The sequence below is a fragment of the Lynx rufus genome, unplaced genomic scaffold, assembly GCF_022079265.1.
Source record: "Lynx rufus isolate CCGP_SWC_20201006 ecotype Redwood Valley unplaced genomic scaffold, mLynRuf1.p SCAF_3, whole genome shotgun sequence".
NCBI classification, from domain to species: Eukaryota; Metazoa; Chordata; class Mammalia; order Carnivora; family Felidae; genus Lynx; species Lynx rufus.
The window spans coordinates 71,388,486-71,415,003 of NW_025814845.1; the positions used below are offsets into that span (position 1 = coordinate 71,388,486).

At 34.7% G+C, this 26,518-nt stretch overlaps 1 protein-coding gene across 3 annotated transcripts in view; it reads right to left on the bottom strand.

Annotated features, from left to right (window-relative positions):
- The window catches only part of SNCA (synuclein alpha), a 155,396-nt gene that overhangs the window by 123,161 nt on the left and 5,717 nt on the right, over positions 1-26,518 (bottom strand). For all 3 annotated transcript variants that reach the window (XM_047091257.1, XM_047091255.1, XM_047091256.1), the window contains exons 3-4: positions 19,527-19,568; positions 11,850-11,992 (exon numbers count right to left, since the gene is read on the bottom strand). In XM_047091257.1, the coding sequence (XP_046947213.1) occupies positions 11,850-11,992; positions 19,527-19,568 (185 nt within the window). The remainder of the gene's footprint in view (positions 1-11,849; positions 11,993-19,526; positions 19,569-26,518) is intronic.

The following is a 26,518-nucleotide window of genomic DNA, read 5'->3' on the forward strand; positions in this document are numbered from 1 at the left end:
GACTTTAACAAATACGGACCAGATGAATGGATGAGTAAATGGGTGAATGGATGAATAACTAATAGTATAACTATATTTTTAAGTACCCATGAAACTGATTTTTTTTTAATTCGTTGAACAAACATAAACAGAACTGGGACACTAAGAAGGAAAATTGGCTTCTTTAAGTTCTAATTATGGTCAAACCAGCAGAATGTTTAGTCACATAAATGTTGAATATAGTGGAATATTATAAACACACCACTTATTATGCTTTTGTTATGAGTCTGATACATACTTATTAAAGGAAATTAAAGAAAATATAAGTAAGCAAGGGGAGCCAATAAAATGACTATAATCCGTGACCCAGAAAAAGTCTACTGTAGTGTTTCCTCAAGGACATCGTGGGAGGACTTTTTGTGGTTGCTGTAATGCCTGAGGGATAGTGCTGGCATCTCACAGGCAATGCCTGTGAATGAGAGAGTTCTCCAAAGCAAAATATTATTCAACCAGAAATGCAAAGAGTGCTTCACTGAGAAAAACTGAGAGCCTGATGCATTTACTTGAGGTCTTTATACACACATACACCAGGCACAGATGGTTTCTAAATAGAAATAGGTAATACTATACAAACTGTTCATATTGTTTAGTAATCTGTTCTTTTCACTTAATGCAACAAGAGCGTCATTCCACTCCATGAAGTATTCTGTTCTTCTACCCCAACATTTTAATGGCTGTTCAACATACCACTGTATGGATCACCCATATCTTAGGCCTTATCAACCTTATCTAAAACCCTATGGTCAAACTACTAACAATTTTCTTCAACTTAACATTATAATCAATGCTGAGATGAATATCCTTATATTTAAATTCGTGATCAGTGGGGCACCCGGGTGACTCAGTCAGTCAAGCATCCGACTTCAGCTCACGTCATGACCTCACAGTTTGTGAGTTTGAGTCCCACATTTGGCTCTGTGCTGACAGCTCAGAGCCTGGAGCTTGCTTCAGATTCTGCATCTTCCTCTCTGTCTGCTCTCCCCCGCTCACACTCTATCTCTCTTTCAAAAATAAATAAACAAAAAATATAAATAAATAAATTCATGATAATTTATTTTTTTTAATTTTATTTTAGAGAGAGAGAGAATAAGCTGGGGGGAAAGGAGCAGAGGGAAAAAGAGAGAGACTCCCAAGCAGGTTCCATGCTTAGCACAGAACCTGATGTGGGGCTCAATCCCATGACCCTGGGATCATAACCTGAGTCAAAATCAGGAGTCAGACGCTCAACTGACTGAGCCACCAGGTGCCCCTAAATTAATGGTCATTTAAATTCTTAGAAGTGAAACTGTTGATTGAAAGAATATACATAATTTCAGTGCCTTTAATATAGATTTCCAACATGTACTCAAGAATGATATGTATCAATTTGTGCTCCAACCATCATGTTGGTGATTGAGTGGACATCTGTCACATAAAGTTACCAGAAATGTGAAACACCAACTGAAGGCACTGTAACCTTGGGTAATAGCTGTAATAGGCAATTCCCTATCCCACATTTAAACAGGTGTGAGGATTGCTGTGAAATAAGATCACAGTTGAGCCACTGAAAGTAAATTATAAAAGTTCAAGTTCCAGACCCTTTTCCATTGTTTTCTCCACAGTAAAGTATAAAAAGAAAGAGGAGAGAGATTTCTAGGGAAATAGATTTGAAAGAAAGTATTAGTGGAGTGTCAGAATCTGTATTTTGCTCTGAATACTTCTCTCTGAATATTTCTCTATGAGTGGTAACTCATGAAGTTGGAGAGATCTGTGAGCTTGGCAAGCTCACATCTCATTCCCTGGTGGGATTCTGCCTGAAGAGTAAGACCAAATAACTTTCCTAATGCTAATAGAGTATGAGCAAATAATCACACAGACATGGGGGGCTGACATACCAAGTTGGAGAGTTTAATCTTGCTCCCCTCACACCTACATCCCCTGATTCCTGAGAGTTGAGGCTGGTATGGCAGGGGTTCCTAAGTTTCCCCTGAGCCCAGATCAGGTAAAAAGAGGAGTATATGGGCTCTGGTGGCCAAGTGTGGATGACAGAAGCAGGGGATGACAGGAGAACAGGAGTGGATAGATCGGCACATTTAGACCACACCACATACCACATCAGAGAGTCACCCCAGGACATTAATAGCTGTGCCAAATGAAAACCAGGCCCAATCAAGAGCAAGGATATTGTTGTTCCTATCCTTCCTTCTTTCCCCCTTTGCAGACATATCACCTCATTTTCAGGTGAATTTGGGGAGAGGAAACTTTGAGCTCATGTTAAGTTCTGGCAACAAGTAAACCTTGCATTTGGTTGAATATTTATACAATAAGTCTGTTTAACATGGGAAATAACTAAACATTAATTGCAAGGCCTTAAATGTTATAAACTAAGCATTAGTGCTTATCATGAAAGTGTCACAGTCAGATAAGCTTGGGATTGTATACCTCCTCTGGAAGCTCCCATTCTAGAAAGTTTTGGCATAGAAAATTAGCTTCAGGAAAAACTCCCTGGCCTTCTTCCCTTCAATGGACTTTCCTTCCTTTGAGTATAAGGGAAGGAGCCGAGAAGATACACGGGCAAATCTTAGACATGTCCCTATACAGGTCAGCAGGGAGCTTCATCAGCATTTGGTACAAAAACTTCATAGGAATGAAGAAAGTCATTTCTTTTGCCTTGTTCAAGAGATTTTATAGAAAATGGCTATAAAAGAATAGGATTTAGATATGAGATCCTTAGTCCTGATGATCTCTCTAAATATCTCTAACCCAGGACCTACACACCAACCTTATTAAGAAAAAGACAACAAGAGTGAATGAGAACAATTTCAGTCAGCCTGAGCTCCAGACCTGAGCTCCACTAAACGCCCAGAACTACTCTCCATGGCTTTGGTATTAAAAAGGCATTTAGAAAAGACAGCACCTCTACTCCTAATAAGATATTAGGGCTCTGGGATTTTCTTCTATTTCAAAGAAAAAAAATTTAACTTCATTTACACCTGTTTCCCTAAATTATTTCTTTCTATTTATATCATGTGTGTAATATTTAGTAGAACCACATTGAGGAAATCAAAGGAAAAACAATAGTAATGTAACTTCATTTTATTTAGCTAAATAAAGTAGGATGTTCATTGAATGGTTTTTACATTTTCTGTGTTTACAATTTACTTATATAAACGAGACCTTAAATTATATATCTAACACAATTCAATGAAAATACAGCCTCTTCTTAATAAAATGTCCCCACTGTATAACATGTTACAGTTCATGTTTATCTTTTGTGTGCATGATTTCACTTCATTCACAAAGACTCTGTGCAGTGGCTGGCCAGTTACAGACACTCAAGTAGTTTTGGTTTAGAAAGGTTAAATGAATTCTGAGGTCTGGCAATGTGTAACTGAACAAACTGGCCTAAAATTCAAGCCATTAAACATACTTAAAACATTTTGACTTCATTTAATCCAGCCCTTTTATTTCACAGATGAGACAATCCATGCTCAGAGGGGTGAGATGATATCACTCAGCAGAGGGAGAGAGACAAGACCAATTCCATGTTCCCTGACTTAAAGCCCATGCCCTGAGCTTTGAGCCATGCTTTTCCTACACATGACCAAATCAAATGATGTAGGTAAATCAGAAACCCAGTACAAAGATAAAGGTCAGTGGCTATCATGGGGAGACAAAAGAATAGATATAGAGCAGCTTTAATTAGAAAACTTGTGAACTGCTTTTGTTTTAAATTCCCAAGTGTTAGTTTCCCTTGCAGAAAGACTACGAGGGAAAGGTTATTACTTTAAGCAGTTATTAGTATTTAGTGAAGATTACTTTTTAAGGTGCCTACTTTACATACATCATAATGGTAAAAATTGAAGATGAAGTATTTTTAATGCCATTGTATGCTTTTCATGACAATTATGTTAATCTTCAAACTCAGTGATGTAGCTGGAGCATGTGCTTTCTCCAATTTCACTAGATAGCAAATAATACACAGTCTACTGGCCAAAAACTGGGCCCTTCAGACAAAGCTGTATGTACATACTCAGAAAACTCCTGTGGCATAAATTAGCACAGTGTATATTTAAAGGACAATTCTCCACTTTTTTGAGGATTTCCAACAATTAAATAGGATAAAGTGTGTATATGTATGTGAATTGGAGATAATTTGCTATTATGGCTTGTCAGACAGTTAAATTCTAGTCTTAAACTCTTAAATTCTAAAATTCATAAATTAACAGTTCACACATTATAGTTCACAATTTAAAAAGCTGCCAAATGAATTCATTCTTATGAATTGAGTTCCAAATAAATTTATTATATTGTGTTAGTGTGAAGAACACAAAGGAAAAGTAAGGTAGTTTCTACTTCTAACCAGGAAGATAAAATATATATTCTTTTTAAAAAACTGTTTTATTCATTCAATTATTTATTTATTCAAAACACATAATTTCTAGCTCAGTGTTCCTTGTATTAATGTACCACCATAGCCATATTAAGAATTAATTACTACTTTGAGAATTTTCAAAATATCTGTTTAGTGATTCTAGAATCACCTGATAGAGGAATATTTAAATTGTAACTTGCCATTTGCAACAATGTGGATGGAACTAGAGTGTATCCTGCTAAGCAAAATAAGTCAGAGAAAGACAGATATGTGATTTCACTCATATGTGGAATTTAAGAAACACAATGGTTAAACATAGGGGAAGGGAAGAAAACATAAGATAGAAACAGAGAGGGAGGCAAACCATAAGAGACTTAAATACAGAGAACAAACTAAGGGTTTCTGGAGGGGCAGTAGGTGGGGGGAAGGGTTAAATGGGTGATGGGCATTAAGGAGGGCACTTTTTGGGATGAGCACTGGGTGTCATATGTAAATGATGAAACACTGGGTTCTACTCCTGAAGCCAAGACTACACTGTATGTTAACTAACTTGAATTTAAATTTTAAAAAATTGTAACTTAAATATTTCAATGTTTTGCAAAGTTTTGATAAAATTTCTTATAAAAGAATTACCTCCTATTTGAATTTACAAACTACTTATTTTCTCCTCATCAGGGAACAATTGGGTTGATGAGATATATCATTCAACTCTAGTTCCATAATTGTGTAGTTGCATGCAAAACACGATTGGCATCTCATTTACCTTATTTCTATTCCTTTGAATTCAAGTAAATATATTTTGCCCTAGATTTTTGTGTTTTTTAAATATCTATTTTCTTTTGATAAAGCAAACACCATCAACTATCTCCCTGAAAATTGGAAAACTAAAAGCCTATATTTGAAGGGGCAGAAATTCAAATTATTCTTACTTTTTAGAAACAAAAAAAACTGATTATCATTGAAGTTTGGGAAGTGACTACTGTATGTCATAATGAAAAAATACATCTGTTACCTTTATTCCTGTCACCGAAACATATTAATATTCTTTTTCCAGGTTTTCCATTGAATTACGAGGTGGAAATACGGCTCAGATGGTAGCAGAGTTTTAAAATGAAAACACCTTAGCTTGAAATCTTTCTACATATAATAGTATCTGATTCATGAAACTATCAAAATTATCATGTTCTTTTTGCAGGTGAAGGGACATTTGCAATAGGTGTTAGCCACATGCACAGTAAAGACTGATTCATAAAAGTATGGTTATTGCTTTCACGGTGCATTCACTGAATTTTAATTCACATTAAGCATTTATGAAGGAATAAGCCAATTTCAGAAATATGGTTTAAAGCTATTTGCTGGTGTGCCTTGAAGCAGTTCTATCAGACTCTTCCTATAATACATTTTCTAACAAACACAACTACTATCACAACTGGTTCTTTGAAGACTGAAATTGGATTTGTAGCCATGTATCTATTGCGGGGTTATAATCCTTACACATTATTAACAACTGGTCCTAGGACTCAGGTGGGAGAATTTTTATGTTTCTGTCTAAACAGCTAAAATATTGTGGCTGTTATCTCTATGTGTGTGAGGTAATTTCATGGCCTGCTGACAAAAACAAAATTTAAAGTAGAATATATATTGAGAGTACAGATCTCTCTCTCATTCTTAACAACAAGCATTTTTTCCCTTATGGTGGATATGTACTTTTTACAGATACATACACAGTCTCAAAGAGCAGAAATGCTCCTTTTTCCCAGGGGTAAATATGTCAGTGCTATGCCAAGACCCCACATTTCTTGAAGGCTGGAGCAATCCGTGTGTTATCCACCTCTGTATTCCTCATGGTACCCAACTGAGTGTCCAGCACATACAAAGTACCCATTAAATGAATGAATGCTATTGAATTTTAATGAAAACATAACCATAAGCCTATATTCCTTACAACTTCATGTACAATTATTGTGCACCTTCCCATTCACAACCTTACAAGATTAAGTGTCATTAGGAATCATGATTAATCCTTCCTGAACCCAGTGAAATATTATTAGATGTAAAGAAAGTCCAACATAACAGATGTGTTTCCAAGTGGAGAGACTTCATGTAATATTAGTGGACTTTCATATGAGCTTAAAATATTGATTTTTTATATGCCACATTGCAAAATATTACTGATTATAGACATGTTAAAACAAAGAAATCATATCAATTAGGTTTTTTCTTTAGTTACAACATGCCTTAAGCTAAGATTACGATGCTGTTAATCTTGACATCTCCTGTTACCTTGTTATAAACAATACACTATTAAGATTATACCTATAATAGGTATATGCTTCTTCAAAGAAATCTGAAAGATTGACTGTCACCTTTGGCTTATTTATGAAATCAGCATAAATGAGTTAGCTGATGTCAACATCCATCATCTGATTATTTGATTAGAAGGTCTATAATACTCAAGTGTTTAAAAATAAGTCTGCATCAAGCTAGACATCGTAGCTCTGCTAAGTCAAAGGAAAGTTAAGTAGAAGGACATTTAAATGTTATAAATTATGTCAAACCTGTTATTTTTCATTCCTGCTTTGTTTTACTCCTCCAGCACAAACTTGGTTAGCTATCTTCTTATGAATTAATGCAGGAGCACAGAGTATGCATGCTACTATCCATTTGAAATCAATATTTTCCAGATAACTAGGCTGGAGCCAGTAAAAAATTCTTAAAATCTGATCTATTTTTTTCAAAATGTTTCATACTGTTTAGGCACTTCACTCTGATTCTGAAGAAAAATAAAAACAGATGAACTTGAATATTTCAAGTATCTGAGGCTATAGATATTTCAAGCTTATTTCCTGAATTAAACCTATTAATTTCCATGCAGATAGTTCAATGCCTAAATGGCATGTGATAATGAAGCTGACTGCTGTACTATTTGTCAGGCAGTGGCTCTATAGGAGATGTAGAACTTTCACTCTCTATAAATTAAAAAATATATATTTTACAAAAGTATAGACTTCAGGGACACTGAAGATCCAGCTCTTCTAGAGTATTCCAGAAAGCAATAAATAAATGCTCATTTGTTCAGCAAGGATTTATTTAAGCAGTAACCACATGCAAAGCACTGTTGAGGGGTTGTAATGGAGTCAATGTAGTGACTAGCTGTATACTGCACACATAAATGTACTACAGAACCTCTTACTTGATTGTTTGTTTGTAATAGTCTTGGTATCAGCAGATAACTTGTTCTCAATAGAAGTAGTAAACAAATTTTGTCTATATAACTCTGTTTGAACTTAAAGATTGAGTATTTCTGCCAGTGCATTTGCAGCCTGTTTTCTACCATGCCAATCAAATAAGCTTTAGGAAATAAATTGTGTAGCTATAACCTCTTGTGTGCACACAGGTAAAAATATAGATCAGTAGATGTATTATTCTAATGTATTCAGTAGAGGAGCTAATAATATTTGATAAAGCAAATTCTTAAAATTCAAGACATCCTATTTGTCCTTTAATCTAATGTCTTATAATTAGAAATTAGATCTAAGGATAGCTTCATTCATATGAAATTCAAATTCAAAATAATACATATCTGTCATTATATCTCTCTTTTAACATCAAAAAGGAGATAGAGTACACCAAAGCAAACATTCCCAAAGAAATAAATTTATCAAAAACCAGAAAAACCAAAATGAGCTACTGGAGCTCTTGATTAAAGAAAAAAAAAAAAAAAGGAAGAGAAAACACCACAGGGAGGAAATAAAGAAAAGAAGGAAGGGTGGAAGGGAGAAGGGGAGGAAAAGAAGGAGAGAGGGAAGGAGGAAAGAAATGGGCGGGCGGGGGGGAGATTTGTTCTACTAATCAGGGAGTAATGAGCCAAATACCCTCAAAGGGCATGAGGGCTAAACATCAATATAGCCACTCCTTTTGCAGTGTTCTTGATATTCAAGAGAAGGACCAACTGCCAACAGAATGGCACAGCCAACAGTCCACTCCAACAACCCAGTAGTCCTGCTAATCATATCCCTCTTCCCTCCAGTATCATGAAATGAACCACCAAATCTTGTTGATATTACCTCCTAGTTTTCAAATTAATCCTTTCCTTTCTCTTCCCCCACTAACATCTTAGAATATGCACTCATCTCCTCTTTCCATCATAGCCCACTAACTGTCCCTGGTTTCCACTCTTCCCTCCCTTTAATCTGTTTCCTGCCTGACAGGTAGAGACATCTATTCAACAGGCAAAATTATAAGCTAACATCCTTGCTTAAAAATTTTTAATAGGTTCCTTCATTCTTAGAATAAAGACCAACAGTCTCAACCCAGCCAACCAGGATGTGACCTCCACACACCTCTCCAGCTCCTTCTACCTTATTTTCTGTGGCTCCAGCTACAGTCCATAGTCCCCTCCTACCACATGAGATTTCCTCATGTTGTTACTTTTGCCTGCAATGTTTTTTATCCAACTTCCACTTGCTTATTAATTGCCAGCCATTTTTCTAGATCTCAGTGCAAACATCACTTCTTCAGGGAAGCCTTTGTAATGTTCTCCCTTACCCCTATTGCATACTAGCTGGGATATTCTCAGCATTATGTACTCCATAGCATTTCACAGTTTAGAACTGCATACATATTGTGTGGCAATTAGATGCTTATTATTAATCTTTGTCACTAGACTGTAAGTTTAATGAAGAGAAAAAACAGCGTATAGTTTTCTGACATACAGTGAGCAAGCATTATTTCTTGAGTGAAGAATGAGTATGTCGATGGAATCATTAACAAGTGGTTAAAGCTTCGATAATTTGCTTATTTCCATTTACCAGAATCATTTTGATCAGAGTTTGAATGATGAAATTACACTACTTCACAATCTCATAATAAGTAAATTGAATGATTTATCTAAACTGTCTAGCATTTTGGGGATTTCATAGATACAGCCACAACGGAAAGATTATTAGCATCTTTCTTGAGTTATAATAGAAACTCAGAACATTGTTGCTAAATTGGGCTTTAACAGTTTTCTGGTATAGTTTCTCATTATTTGAGAAAGAGTTTTAGGAGATTCTCAAAAGGTCATCCAGCCTGTTGGTGATAGAGCAGGGATGAAAATCAGCTATTTAAATTCTAGTTTAATTTTTTTATAGAACTATACTGCAATTTCTAGGTATTATGGCTTCATTTTCATATTAAAAACTTGGAAGAACTTGTAAGTACACATAAGAGAAATATCTCCAAATGTTTAATTTTGTTATATCATTTAGATTTCTGCTTAAAGTATGAAGATAATAGTAATATTTTTAGAAAAGTAAAAACCAAGCCCAATTTCTTAAGAAATGAAGCACTTTCATGCCTTATTTGCAATTTACACTGTAGGCCTTAAGTAGGGGTGAGAAGCGGATGGTACATGTTTCCCTGTTTTTTTAATATTCTGAAGCACAGAATTTTTCCAGTTATTTCTGGTTGTCCACAAATCAGCTATAAAAGCTCAAAGGGAAGGTAAGTGATTAGGGAAGGGACATAGTGGATGGGAAAAGCCGTACTGGTATCCAATCAATTACAATTGGCCATGTGATCTTGGACTGCTCGCTTCCCCTCTGCAGATTTCATGTTCCCCATCTGCACAGAGAATTGGTCTAAATCATGGACTCTGTCTATTTATGGGCTTCCAAGACCCCCCTAAGCCTTTCATTGTGTATATTTCTGAGAAGAGAGTCCACAGCTTCTATCAGATTTGGCAGAAGAGTCTAGGACACCAAACAGGTTAATTGCATCTGTCCTAATACCTGCGGTCCCTCCTAACTTTTGAAAAGTACTAAAGCTACAAATATAATTATAAATTGAGACTGAAAGTAGAAATTTGTATGACTATTAGCACAAGAAATATGATTATTTGAAAAGCGTAATCCACACAAAAGAATACTACTTTCACCAGCCATACATTTCAGTGTAGGCTGAAGAACTTCACTAGAAGCCCAGCCCAGATTTTCCATAACTAGCATAAGTTTCCCAGATGATATAAATACATGTGATAAATTTCAGTATGTCACAGGTTTTTAGTCCTGTGTTTCTAATATCAATGTTTTAATGATCCATCAAAGCAGGCCTGCTACATAGCATTGTATGGAGTGGAAATAACCCAGAGTAGTTTGCCAGCAAGTAAAGCTATTTTCTTATAGTTTTTCAAAATATCTATTCCAAAATCTCTCTGGTTATAACTTTCAGATAGTTGAATAGCCACAGTTGCTATACTATCCACATAATTATTAGATACAGAAATAAAAATCACTTTGCTTGTTTACTTATTTCCTTCCTTCTTTTCCTCCTTAATAAATATTCCTAATTATCTACTATGTGTCGGGTACTGTTCCAGACACTTGTGAAATATCAGTGAACAAAATCAATATATTCCACCCTCATGGTGCTTATATTTTAGGAGGGGACAAAGAAAATAACAATAGATATTTTTTAAAAAAAGTAAGTTATTCATGATTCTTAAAGGTGATACATGCTTTGGTATAAAAGGAAAAAAATAAACAGTAGGGAGACTGGGAATACCAGAGGTGAAGAGAATGACTCCAATCTCAAATAGTACAGGGTAGGCCTCACTGAGAAGGTGTCATTTAACAAGACCTGAGAAGATGAGGCCGTGAACCAAGTATACAATCTTGGGGAAGAGCCTTCTAGACAGAGAGAGGAGCCAGGGCAAGGGAGTTCTTGGTTTGTTTAAGGAGTAGCAAGGAGGCCATGGTGTCAGAGAAACAGCAAACATGTCTGCTGCTGTGGTCTCGAAATTTATGATATTTCATATTCCAGTTGACATCTCATTTTCTATCACTTACCTGTCAAAATGAAAGTCATAGTATCTTTTGTATATTCTTACTAGTGTCTCATATTTGTCAAGAAATGCATTCAAAGTTCTGAGAATTTTAAAATCACCCCAAAAGCACAATCTCCGGTTGGTATACAATTTAAGTCTCTCCGTTCCCACAAACATGTATTTGCAAATGAACTGCTATGCGATAAGCAAATGTACCATTTAATAAGAGATGATGTCATTATAAAGAAATCAACTAAAAGATCTTCATTTTGAAAATCTGTCATTTGGGCACAAAGCATTTGTTATGTTTCAACAAAGAGAGATTGCAAGACTCATAGCTAACGTGAAAGCACCCATTCTTTCTGAAATGTCATAGTTCTTTTCATATTTATTACATTTGTTCATTTCATTAACTTTCTTCCAGAAAATTAAACAATCATGATTACTGTACAGCTTTCACGGCATTTATCTGGATTAATGCCTCCAAAAAGAATGCACACATGAAGGTAGATCTTTTTTTTTTTTTTTTTTAACGAGAGGAGGGTAAGTCAGCCCTCCCTCAAATAAGCATCTTATTCCTGCCTTCCATGAAAATGCATTGCGATCCCGAGACTTTGCAAATGCAACATAAAATGTATGCAACCATACCTTGCCCAACTGATCCTTTTTGCCAAAGCCAGTGGCAGCTGCGATGCTCCCTGCTCCCTCCACTGTCTTTTGTGCAACTGCTGTCACCCCTGTCACCACCGCCTCACCAACATTTGTCACTTGCTCTTTGGTCTTCTCAGCCACTGGGATAAATCCAGAACAGCAGATTAACAGTGGGACAGTGGAACAACTGGGACTTAAAATAATTTCACTTCCACTAGCTGTTAACTTCTAAAGACCTGTGTTTACACATACCATAAATAACTGAGGTGTCAGAAGAAATAAAAACTACAGAGATTTTTAAGTGAGTGTCGTTTAGACAAACATCAAATCTTTGCTAAGATATGTTGTTGTAATCCTGCAAATATTAAAACGTGCTTCAAGTGTAATGATCACAAGTTGAAAGCCTTTGAGCAATTGAGGTTTGGTTAACATTTTATTAAGGAAAGTTTACAGAAAGCAACGATTCCAGGTGCAGTTATTGTGAGATGAAGTAATTATTTATTTATTTATTTCAATTTCAATGCCAATTCTTTAATCTCACCGAGCATGCCCATTTTCACCATACCTTCCTAGTCACACAACACATATGTGCTCATGTTACCCTCTGAAATGAACAATACAGATGACATGGTACTATTTATAGAAAATCCAAAAGGCCCCACCAAAAGACTACTAGAACTGATAAATGAATTCAGTAATGTTGCAGGATACAAAATAAATCTATAGAAATCTCTTACGTTTCTATATACCAATAATGAAGGATCAGAAAGAGAAATTAAGAAAATAATCCCATTTATAATTGCGCCAGAAATAATAAGATACCTAGGAATAAACCTAACCAAAGAGGTGAAAGATCTGTACTCTGTAAACTATAAAACAATGATGAAAGAAATGGAAGACAACACAAGGAAATGGGAAGACATTTCACGCTCTTGGATTGGAAGAACAAACAATGTTAAAATGTCTATACTACCCAAAGCAGTGTGATGTGATCCCTTCAAAATACCAGTGGTATTTTTCACATAAGCAGAACAAACAATTCTAAAATTTGAATAGAACCACAATGGACTCCAAATAGCTAGAGTAACCTTGAAAAAGAAAAGCAAAGCTGGAGGCATCACAATTCCAGACCTCAAGTTATAAAGTTATAGAGATCAAAACAATATGATACTAGCTCAAAAATAGACAATTAGATCAATGGAACAGACTAGAGAACCTAGAAAATAATCCACAACTATATGATCAATTAACCTTTGGCAAAGCAGGAAAGAATATCCAGTGTGAAAAAGACAATCTCTTCAGCTATTGGTATTGGGAAGACTGAATGCAAAAGAATGAAACTGGACCACTTACACAAAAATAAAGTCAAAATGGATTAAAGACTCAGTGTGAGACCTGAAACCATAAAAATCCTAGAACACTGGCAATAACTTCTTTGACATTGGCCAGAGCAACTTTTTTCTAGATATGTCTCCTGAGGCAAGGGAAACAAAAGCAAAAATAAGCCACTGGGAATATATCAAAATAAAAAAAAAACTTCTGCACAGTGAAATAAACAATCAACAAAACTAAAAGGAAACCTATAGAAAGGGAGAAGATATTTGCAAATGACATGTCTGATAAAGGGCTAGTATCCAAAATATATAAAGAACTTATAGAACTCAACACCCAACACCCAAATAATCCAAATGAAAGATGGGCAGAAGACATGAACAGATATTTCCCCAAAGAAGAGATCTGGATGGCTGACAGACATATGAAAACATGTTCATCATCACTTACAATCAGAGAAATGCAAATCAAAAGTACAAGGAGATAGAATCTCATACATGTCAGAATGTCTAAAATCAACAATGCAAGAAACAAGTATTGGTGAGTATATGGAGTAAAAGGAAAACTTGTGCAGTCTTGGTGGGAATGCAAACTGGTGCAGGCACTGTGGAAAACAGGATGGAGTTTCCTCAAAAAGTTAAAAAAATAGAACTACCCTATGATCCAGCAATCACACTATTGCATATTTACTCAAAGAGTACAAAAACAGTAATTCAAAGAGATGCATGCACCCCAATGATTATAGTAGCATTATGGAAGCAAACTAAGCGTCCATTGACTGATGAATAGATAAAGAAGATGCAATATATGCGATGAAATATTATTCATAGAAAGGAATGAAATCTTGCCATGTGCAACAATATGGATGGAGCTAGAGAGTATAATGCTAGGCAAAATAAGTCAGTTAAAGAAAGACAAATATGTGATTTCACTCCTATGCGAAATTTAAGAAACAAAGAAAATGAGCAAAGGGAAAGAAGAGAGAGAGAGAGAGAGAGAGAGAGAGAGAGAGAAATCAAGAAGCAGACTCTTAATTATAGAGAACAAACTGATGGTCACGAGAGGGGAAAGGGGGGGCATGGGTTAAATAGGTGACAGGGATCAAGGAGTGCACTTGTCATGGTGAGCCCCAGGTGATGCATGGAATTATTGAATCACTACATTGTACACCTGAGACTAATATAACACTGTCTGTTTACTAACTGGAATTAAAATAAAACTTAAGCCAAAAAAAATGAACAATAGAGTAAGGTATGGTTATGAAGAAATTTTAATCCTTTTATGAAACTTCAAGCTTCAAAACAGGGTTTGAAATAAAAAGATTGATTTTCAACAATTTTAATGGCAACAAAAGAGCTAGGTGTTTAGTATGAAAATGAAGTTTGTTGAGCAAACTTATAATTTATTTTCATAAAACAAAATACAATATGGTGATTCAGTAGATTTTTTTAATAAGGTAAAAATTTAGAGAAGACAGTGTAAATAGTTTGGGATTAGATTAGGAAGCAAAAACTTAATCTCATATCAAAATTTCTCTAAAACCATATCTGATATAATTGCTGTTTTAATCTTTGTATATTACGTCCATGCAATTCCCAAATAAAGGAAACTCCAATAAAAATGTTTGTTTCAATTAAATGAAGATTTCTATGAAAAAACAAAACACAAGATCTTCTGCTCTGTTAATAATCTCAAGGTTGATAGAGAAATAAAACAATCTCTCTCCATCTAAACCTTATAACACTTATAAAGTCTACATCTTGCATCTTTTATCTCCATTTATGTAACGTTTGCCTTCATTTTGCCTCATAAACTCTTTCTTTTCTGCTTTTCCCCCAGATTTCAAGAATTTGCGGTTTTGAGTGATACTTTTCCTCAGGCCCTCTCCTAAGCAAATGGAGACACTTTTTGGGGGGGGCGGGAGGTTATGTTTTAGGCTTGTGTACATCCTCTCCAGATAAGTCCCACCCCAAGGAATTCGATGAGTTACACTGTCAGCTGTTAAGTCGGTGTGATATGCTAATCACATGATTATTGTACAGATTTCATGTCACTCATTGGAGGAAGCCAATGATTGAACAATGTGGACAAAGCAATTGGGTTTTGAAATAGCAGGTCATGGAAGTAAGGTGGTCTGTAAGGATAGATGCTTACTCTTCAGTTCTAGGCAACGTGGCAAAATTGAAATGGCCCTAGCATCTAAAACCAGGAAGAGTCCCCAGAAGATGTTGCTTGATATTTGCCTTTTGCCACTTCTAGGGATACCGTTGATGCCTCCTAACAAATAATGGCTATTCCCAATGCAAAGTTCAATTTCAGTGTCAGTGAGAAGCTGTACTGGAGATTTCATGTTTTAAAACATTTCCAGAATGTTGATCCTTTAAAAATAGTGAATTATGGGCTTTAACTTGTCATTTTTTTCTTTTCCAAGAACATCAATAGAAAATTTTGCTTGAAAAATGAACACTTTCTTGTTACAGTATCTCAAAGACAAGAATAAATTTTGATCTTTTTATAGACTCGTATTTTTTCTGCCAGCCGTGAGTGGTTATTTTTACAATATCTAGACCATGCTTTGTATATGTATACACATTAATTTACTTTCAATGCACATAAAGTTCACAGTAAAATGCACTTTGTACTTTATTATAATTCACCAGGTTTTATCATTGTAAGAATAAGTAAATTAGTTACATTACAAAATGACAGAGCATACCTGTAGCAATAATGGACACATTTTAAAAGATTTCATTGGACTTGATTTATCTAGTGGATTATCCACTGATCTTAAGCCCCAAGTCCCTCTCTTAAGAACATTGTTTCTCTGTTGATATGCCAAACAAAAGATAACAAAACAAAAGGAGACACATTCAAATTAGTCATTTTTCATCTGATAAATAGTATTCATTTTTAAGGTGAAAGGCCTCATAACCAGGGTCAAAACAGATACTTCCTCCCAACTTACTGATAGTATAATATTTTATGTTTTCCCCTAAATGTGCCAGTCTTTCCCAATTTCTTTCATATAGTTCCCTCTGGCCAGAAGCTTTGATCCTTCTCAGATATCTCCCTATTTACTCAGCAAATTCAAACTGCTGTTAAAACCCACCTCAGATGTCCAATTCCATGTTAACATTTCCTCCCAACAGGTGTCCTGTTCCTCCTCCTGCGATCTCATAAAATTTTAGATATATCTCTGCTATTGAACTGTGTGCCAGAATTATTCACTTCCCATTATGTCTATCCACCTCCATCAGTCTATTTGGAGTTCATTAAAATCAGAGATCCTGTTATTTCTCTTTATATTATTTCACAGCAGACACCAATAAATTATTTGAATGTATTAAGAGAAATGTTGTGTATTCTGTAATTTATTCATTAACTTCAACCATTAGATTTAAGTCAAAAATAAAATTTCAGAAAGGAAACGTGGCACCAACTTTTCAAATAGGTATAGTAAAACCAAACCTTGTTATTAAACACAATTATAAAGTTAAGAATACCTAGCTTTTAACAGTACAAATTATATATTTGATGAAAATAAATTTATATCATAAAACATTTTAATACGGTAATTTAAATTATAGCATGTTGAAATTGGCTGTGTTTATTATCATGTAATAAAGTTTTGTTTCTAAGAATCAAAACCTTCAGAAAATCTCCAATAGTTGGAATTTCTTTAAACCATACTTCCATGAGAAAAAAAAGTAAGCTTTTATCAACATTTATTTTACTTTTATGTTTATTTATTTAGTTTGAGAGTGAGAGAGAGAGAGAAGGCAAGCAGGGGGAGGGGAAGAGAGAGAGGGGGAGAGAGAGAATCCCAAGCCAATTCCATACTACCAGCACAAAGCTGGTTGCGGGGCTGGATCTCACAAATTATGAGATCATGACCTGAGCAGAAATCAAGAGTCAAGACGCTTAACCCACTCAGTCACGCAGGGGCCCCAATCAGCATTTACTTTTTTAAAGCACCTTCAAAGATTTGTCATTCAGTAAGTCCAGATTAAATACACTCTCATATTTTTCTATAACATAATGCATTAAGTTGACCACTACAACAATAATGAACTGAGATAAAAAAAGCTAGGGTTTGAGGTAGCGATTTTTAGATTTTATCATGAGATTATCTAACTGGGGGGATTTAGTTTTCTTGGAATTTTTGAGGTAGAAAACTCCTAGTCTAAGTAAGTTTATTGAAGCCGATATTTCTGCAAAAATAAGTAATGGGATGAATCTTGAGGAAATTTTTCCTTTCACATTAGCTGATAATGTTATATTCTATATAGTAGTTTCTCATTTCTCTGCTTTAAGACCAATTCTTCTCCTTAACCATTGAGGTAATTATCTTATTTATTCTTACACTTGGAATTTGGATTTTATATTAAATAATCCTACTCATTACCTGATATGGGAGAAGGATGGTAGTATTTATTGCAGATTTATCCCAATTCATTCCTCCTGGTCAGACTACTTATGGCATTTTTGATATCTTACTATTGCCAGGGTAGTTGATTGATACAATGGCTGTAAATATTACCCACATTAAAATCATCATGGCCTTGCAGCTTAGCAGCATTTTCCATAATGTTGTGTGGAACCCTGGTTTCATTCAATCCTAGTAACTATTGAAATAAGGTCAAATACATTTGAGAAGCCCTGGATTAAACTAAATTATGAAAACATCATTACTATGGGTTATCTTAGATTCCTCAGTATGCTAAAGACATGGTATGCAAACTTCTCAATATTATAAAATCAGGGAAATGTAAGGTGGCAGGCTAAAATGTTGCCTTATTGTACAAACTTCAGTAACACACACACACACACACACACACACACACACACACATTTACTTTCTGTCATTCTGGAGAATGGCACAGACTCCAAATTGGGCCACAAGCTTATCTGCTTTCTAAACTACAGGGATTCTTCAACTACCAACTGGAACACCACTAATCTAGCTATGCCCTTCAGATAGTAGTCTCCAACTGTCTGCTGTCCAGGTCATATTAAAATCATGCTTCATAACATCATATTTATGGAAAGGTCCCTACAAGGCAATACAGTTCATTTACTTGCTTAGTTCTGGGCATTACATATTGATTGGATTGCCAACACAGCAAAACAAACAGCATACTTTAATTTACCTTCTAGCAGAAACAGTTTCAAAGGGTTCTGTTTTAATTTTGCACCCTCACTTACTTATCAAAAGTATATATAAAATAGTCATATGAAATATTTTTCTCCACTATCTGTAAAAATGTTGTTCAAGATAGACCCAGTATACAGTGAGGATAAATAACACTTACATAGTACACACTACTTGCCTTCATTACTCTAGGTGTAATTAATTCTCTTTATTCTTTTATAGATGAGGAAACTAAATCACAAAAAGGTTATGATTCCTGCAGAAAATCACACAGCTGATAAACGATAAGCAGAAATTTGAACCATGGAAGTCTGGCTCCAGAGATATGGGATCAACCACAATACTATACTAATACTCCCAGTTGATTTTCCCCACTTCCATTTTTTAATTCAGTAATAAGAACATGGTATATTTCTGAGACACTATTACACTTACTGCTTTCTGATCCTATGAATTATATTTCTCATTATATACCCTGTTTTACCGCATCTGCCAGACAGCCTGGAATACATACAACATGAAACTGAATCACAGCAAGTCTGTGGGCTCTTAAGATTATTAAACTTCAGTTCCCCTATCATTTTTTCTATTTCTAGCCCTATCATACTCCTCCTCCTCATCATCACCACCATCATTTTCATCATTTTGATATTAAGTTATTATAATCTTCTAATAGACCTATTCAGATTCTTGGTGAAATTATGCCAAGTAGAGATAAATACAATAAATACTTCACTGATCATTCCAAGGGTGTTTCCAGAAATGCTTTCTGAATCATCAAGGAAATATTATACTGAGTATAGTTCAATGTCAGAATGTTTCAATATACTCTACAGAAAATTTTATATTAATCCTTCGAAACATGGCAATTCCTGTATGTAATTTATGGCAGCAGTTTGCCAAAAATGTTATGTTGGTCAGAATATTCAAATGCTATTACTACCATAAATTAAACCTATCTGGTCAATTCAGAGCCATCATTTTTGACAGTGAAATATTTGGTGTTTTATTTATTGATAATAAATATTGACCTACTGAAAAATATGTAATAAAGAATTAAGGTTAAACAAAGCTGATGTTCCCTTAGAATGCTTTCCTATGAACACAGTGGTTGCTTACAATTACATTCTGAATGATTAATGCTTACTAGTTTCCATATCATTCTTGGATATAAGCCCCATGGAGCTTACCTGTTGTCACACCATGAACCACACCTTCCTTGGTTTTGGAGCCTATAAAAAAGCAAATTTAAAACATATATAAGTCTTAAATTTTCCTTATATTGCTGATTAGCTAGCTTTAAATACAACTAATAAAAAAAAATTCTCAATCTGAAGAAGCCCATATGGAAATATATCCTTAGGGGTTAAAACAAACAAACAAACAAACAAACAAAAAAACTAAAACAAGGAAATCCAGTAATCACACAACAAATAGAAGAAAGCAAAGCTAGCAGGAAGTTGTCTCCCATTAAATTTTAACCCCCAATTAAGACATTTTTTTTAAGTTTTTATCTTAATTCCTGTTTGTTAACATATAGTGTTATATTAGTTTCAGGTGTACAATATAGTGATTCAACAATTCCATACATTGCTTGGTTCTCACTGATTACTAAATATTTTTATGAAAATATATAAATAAGGCATTAAGTGAAATTTGGATGTATCGCATTTAAACTTACATTTTGCTAAACAGTCAAGAAAAGTATCATATTTAATAAAACAATTTCAAAGTAGTTAAGAAGTTTCTTTTTTTTTTTTTTTTTTTTTTAAATTTTTTTTTTTCAACGTTTATTCATTTTTGGGACAGAGAGAGACAGAGCATGAACGGGGGAGGGGCAGAGAGAGAGGGAGACACAGCATCGGAAACAGGCTCCAGGCTCCGAGCCATCAGCCCAGAGCCCGACGCGGGGCTCGAACTCACGGACCGCGAGATCGTGACCTGGCTGAAGTCGGACGCTTAACCGACTGCGCCACCCAGGCGCCCCAAGAAGTTTCAATTTGAATATATTTACGGACTTCCAATAAAGATAAAACGTAAAATAAACTATAGCATTGTAGTTGAGAATGTACTTTTTCCCCAGAAATAAACCCACTCTACATGGCCAGTTAAACTATGAAAAAGGAGGCAAGAATATACAATGGGAAAACACAGTCTTTCAATAAATGGTGATGAGAAAACTACATGCAAAAGAGTAAAACCGAACCACTTTCTTACACAATATGCAAAAATCAAGTCAAAATGGGCATCAATCCTTGCAAGATATTTATGCATACGTATCCTGAAGTAGTTAACAAAAGCAAAAACAAACTATTGAGACTACACAAAAATAAAAAGCTTTTGGCACAGCAAAGGAAGCTATCAGCAAAATGAAAAGGGAACCTACAGAATGGGAGAAGATATTTCCAAATGAGATATCTGATAAGGGGTTAATATCTAAAACATATAAAGAACTTACACAACTCAAGATCAAAAACAACAAATAATCCAATTTAAAAATGGATACAGGATCTGAATAGACATTTTTCCAAAGACATACCGATGGCCAACACATACATCAAAAGATGCTCAACTTCACTGTCATCACGTAAGTACAAATCAAAATCACAATGAAATATCACCTCACACTGGTCAGAATGGTGAATATCAAAAAGAAATAAATAAATGTTGGTAAACATGTGGAGAAAAAAGAATCCTTGGGACACTGTTGGTGGGAACATTAATTGGTGTAACCACTTTGGAAAACAGTATGGAAGTTCTTCAAAAAATTAAAAATGGAAATACCATATGATTCAGTAATCAACTACTGAATATTTACCTGAAGAAAACAAAGCATTAATTCAAAAAGACATATGCATCCCTATGTTTATTGTAGCATTATTTATAATAGCCAAGATATGAAGGTAAGCTAAGTGTCCACTGATAGATGAATGGATAAAGAAGATATGGTGTGTGTGTATGTGTGTGTGTTTGTGTGTGTATATATATATATAATGGAATACTACTCAGTCATAAAAAAGAATGAGCTCTTGCTATTTGCAACAGTATGGATGGACAATAGAGGGTATTATGTTAAGTGAAATAAATCAGATGGAGAATGACAAATACCATATGATTTCACTTATATGTGGAATCTAAACAACAAAACAAACAAACAGAAATGGACTCATAAATATGGAGAACTGGTGGATGCCAGAGGGGAGATGGGTGGGAGATGGGTGAAGTAGGTAAAAGGGATTAAGAAGTACAACCTCTTCTAGGTATAAAATAAATGTCACAGAGATGAAAAATACAGCATAGGGAATATACTCAATAATATTACAGTAATATTGTATGGCAACAGATGGTTGCACTTAACCGTGGTGAGCACTGAGTAATGTATAGAGTTGTCAAATCACTATTACAACTGTGACTAATGTAACATTGAATGTTAACTACATTTCAATAATAAAAATTAAATTAAATTAAATTTTTTAGATGTGGGCCCTGGGTTTAGATTTCTTGTATTTAAACCTTTGTCACAATAATAAAATATACATCATGTTGGTTAACATGAAACTAAAGGAAATATACATATAAAGTTCTTAAAACTGTGTTTAATACATAGCAAATAGTAAGAAATCATTATTATTATTTTCATATAATATTTGTAAAGGGATTTGCAGGTTAAATATAGGACAAGTCATTAATAAAAAATTCACATAAATGAAATTGTGCAGTTATTAAATATATAAAAGGATACAAGATAATGTTTTATATATATATATATATATATATATATATATATATATATATATAATAGGACGTGTCAATGTGTTCGTGTATGTACACGTGCATATTTTACAGTCAATGTTCACTTTGCACAGTACTGTGGGATTGTAAGGTGAGCATGCATAAGCTGAGGTGAAGCTGTAGAAAGTGGTCTTAAAAATCAATGAAGAAAATGACAATTAATTGGTGGTAAACATTACAATTGTCCCATGACCTTTAAATGTTTTTTTCAAAACATTAAAAATTCTCATACTCACTTATAAATTTATAGGGAAGTGAAAAACTAGCAAAATCTTTACTTTGTTTACTGTAATTTAAGACATTGAGAATTAAACTGTTTCATTTCTTTGTAAAAAAAAAAAAAAAAGCTTATCAAGAGCAGTTGAAACAGTGCTGCTGTCTTCTCATTGTATAGCTTTCTATATGGAGTGAGCATCTTTCCTAAGTCTTAAATTGTCATACTCCTTTGTAAGTTTAGATCAGTTTCCAAAATGTTACCCTTTTAGCATCACGCTCTATCTCTGACCATTCCTCTAATATGGGGTACTTTTGCAGCAGCACTTCCTCTGGAACATCTTCAACTTATTCATGACAACTTCTTCCATTTATTCAGTCAGCTTGGATCAGTTCCACTGGCTATCTATTGAGTCTCCTGAACAGTAGCAGTGTTACCATCCCCAAAGTCAGCTATTTGTTGTATAAATAAAATATTTTTTATTCAAATTTTACTTCCAGCCATTTTCACTTCATCTCTTTGCTGCATTTCCATATTTTGTGGCCAATTTCTTTTTTTCAACTATGCATTTTGCGAAATATCACAATGGGTCTATCACTGGGAGAAGCAATACACCTAGAGGTTTTGCCGTCTGTATGAGCTGAATAGCAGATGTAAAATGACCAGTCACTGAAAAACTTTGAAAGAAGTGATGTAACTTGATCATGGATTACAATGGGTCTCTGTTGTTTACGTAACATTTTGTGGGCTGAAGGGCTAGGAGCAAAGTTTGTAATGTATGTAATCATAGTATATGTACTATGGTAACAGAAATTCCAACTGTGTTGTGAGGGACTGGTATTATTCAACTAACTGTGGTGTTGGAAATTTCTTGCATCCTGGAACTATACAAGGTGAGAACACCTTTTATTTAAGAGAATACTTCTTATCACTACTACTCACTCCTTGTACCCCATATTTTTAAAAACAACTATTTGAAATAAATGTGTAAAAACAACTATTTGAAATAAATGTGTAACAGTTGGTCTGTGGTCTTTCCTCTCTGCCTGAGTAATAGCTGAGAATTTGACCTTGGGCTAAATCACGGAATGTATCCTGATTTAAAGATAAATGAGAGTCGTAACGAAGTTGCTTCATATCAAACCAATCACCTGTGGTTTGCTGTCAATTGTTTGTTAGTATCTGTAATTAATAATTAACATTTTATTGATGAGTAATCTGTCATTGAAAACCTATAGCTACAAAGTAGGTACCAAGTGGCTAAGTGACTAGTAAATTGAAGAGAGACTGGTGCTGATGGCTTGCATCAGCTGAGGTGGCCAAAACTATCCCATCTTATCTCTCATGACTTCACAAAGGCACAGAGTAGAGAAGGTTGAAAGTAATGCCTAGGAGTTGCAAGAACTCAAATATACTGCTATTGTACATGTTATGTTGACTCTGTCAACTTGATGCATCTGGAGCATATTGTGATTTGAGAGCTTGATATTAATCCATGCTCCTGACCATTGCTGCTTGCTGAACAAAGTGGCATTGGGAGAGTTGTGAAGATAATTATTTTGCCTTTACAGTTATAATACTTGGCATTACATAAAGAAAATGAATGTTTTTTGCTTTTCGATTTGACTCTATACTTATAATGTCTGACCCATTTGATTGAGATAATTGTTATTTATTAAACTGAAGTATATTGATTGAATGTTTGTATACAAATATATCACAAATGAAGAAAAATCATAAAATAACACTGATTCTTATGGTAGTTCCTCACTTAGTTAAAAGGTAGTTGCCAAAAATATATTATAAAGGAATAAGATTACTTTCATCTGTAGGCTTAAGAAAACAGTGTGCTAAACATCTTCAGCCACACTGAAATTACAAAACTTTCTCTAGCCACTTCCAGTATTTCACTCTAGCTACTGATGAGTTTTGTAATGAAGAATGAAAAGATGAAAAGAAAATATGTCAGCAAAGTAAGTATTCTGTTGGACAGCTTGTTTAATAATAATACCCATGGCTCCTATATAAAAGTGTGCTTTACAAAAATCCTCAAGGAAATGTTAACAAATCAAATCTAACAATATGTAATAAGAATTATACTCCACAACCAAGTGGAATTCACACCAGGTACACAAGGTTGGTTCAATACTCAAAAATTAATTAGAGTAATCCATCACATTAACAGGGTAAAAAAGACAAGTCACATGATTATATCAATAGATGCAGAAAAAGCATTTGACAAAATGCAACATCTATGTATGATTAAAAACTTTTGGTAAACTAGAAATACAAGGGAACTTCCTCAACTTGATAAATATTTCCAAAAAAACCTACAGTTAACATCATATTTCATGGCAAGAAACTAGAGCTTTCCTACTAAGATCAGGAAAAGGACAAGCATCATACTGGAAGTCCTAGCCAGTGCAACAAGACACAAAAAGGAAATAAGAGGTATACAGATTGGGAAAGAAGAAATAAAACTGTCTTCGTTCACAGATGACATGATTGTCTATGTAGGAAATCCTAAAGAATCAACAACGACAAAAAAAACAAAAAACAAACAAACAAACAAAAAAAACCAAAGAAGCAATTATTGTAAGACTGCAAGATAGAAGGTTAATAAACAAAAGTCAACCACTTTCCTATATACCATCAATGAACAAGTGAAATTGAAATTTAAAAACACGATACAATTATCTTAGCACCAAAAAATACTGAAATACTTAGGTAGACACTTAATAGAATATATATATATATATATATATATATATATATATATGATCTGGATGAGGAAAACTACAAAGCTCTGATGAACAAAATCAGAGGACTAAATAAAAAGAGGTATATTCCATGTTCATGGATGGGAATACTCAATACTATCAAGACGTCAGTTCTTCTTAACTTACTCTATAGTCCAATGCAATCTTAGTTCTTCCAAATTTGATGTATATTTCAGTGCAATCTTTTTTTTTAATTTTCAAATGTTTATTTATTTTTGAGAGAGAGAGACAGAATGTGAGTGGGTTGAGGCAGAGAGAGAGGGAGAATCCGAAGCAGGACCCAAGGCTCTGAGCTAGAGCTCGAACTCACGGACTGTGAGATCATGACCAGAGCTGAAGCTGGATGCTCAACCAACTGAGCCACCCAGGTGCTCCTATTTCAGTGTAATCTTAATAAAAATCTCACCAAGTTATTTTATAGATATCAACAGATTCTAAAGTTTATGTGGAGAGCAAAAACTATAGATATCAACAGATTCTAAAGGCCCAGAATAGCCAAGATAATATTGAAGTCAAATAATAAAATCATAGGTCTGACACTATTTGCCTTCAACCTACAGTAATCAAGACAGTGTGATAATAGTAAGAGAGTAGACAAATAAATCATTGGACTAGAATAGAGAGCCTATAAATAAAACCACATAAATATAGGCAACTGATTTTTGACAAAGGAACAAAAGCACTACAATAAAGCAAAGACAGTCTTTTCAACAAATGGTGCTAGAACAACGGGACATCCACATGCACAAGAAGAAGGAGGATGAGGAGGACGAGGAGAAGAAGGAGAAGAAGGAGAAGAAGGAGGAGGAGGAGGAGGAGGAGGAGAAGAAGAAGAAGAAGAAGAAGGCGGAGGAGAAGGAGAAGAAGAAGAAGAAGAAGAAGAAGAAGAAGAAGAAGAAGAAGGCGGAGGAGAAGGAGGAGGAGAAGAAGAAGAAGAAGAAGAAGAAGAAGAAGAAGAAGGAGAAGGAGGAAAAGGAGAAGGAGAAGGAAGGAAAAGAAAGGAGAAGAAGGGGCAAGGAGAAGAAGGAGAAGAGGAACAAAAGAAGTAGGAGGAGGAGAAGGAGGGGAAGGGAAAGGAGGGGAAGAAGAAGGAGGAGGAGAAGGAAGAGGAGGCAGGGGAAAGGGAGGACAAGAGTCTAGACACCACCTTTACACTCTTCACAAAAAGTTAATGCAATAAAGATCATAGACCTAATTGTAAAACAAAACTGTAAAACTCCTAGAATAACATAGGAGAAAACCTACATGACCTTGGGTATGCCAATGACTTGGAGATATAACACCAAAAGCACAACCCATGATATAAAGAATAAATAAGCTGAACTTCCTTAAAATTAAAAATTTCACCTCCATGAAAGAGTCAAGAGAAAAGCTATGGACCGAGAGAAAATATTTG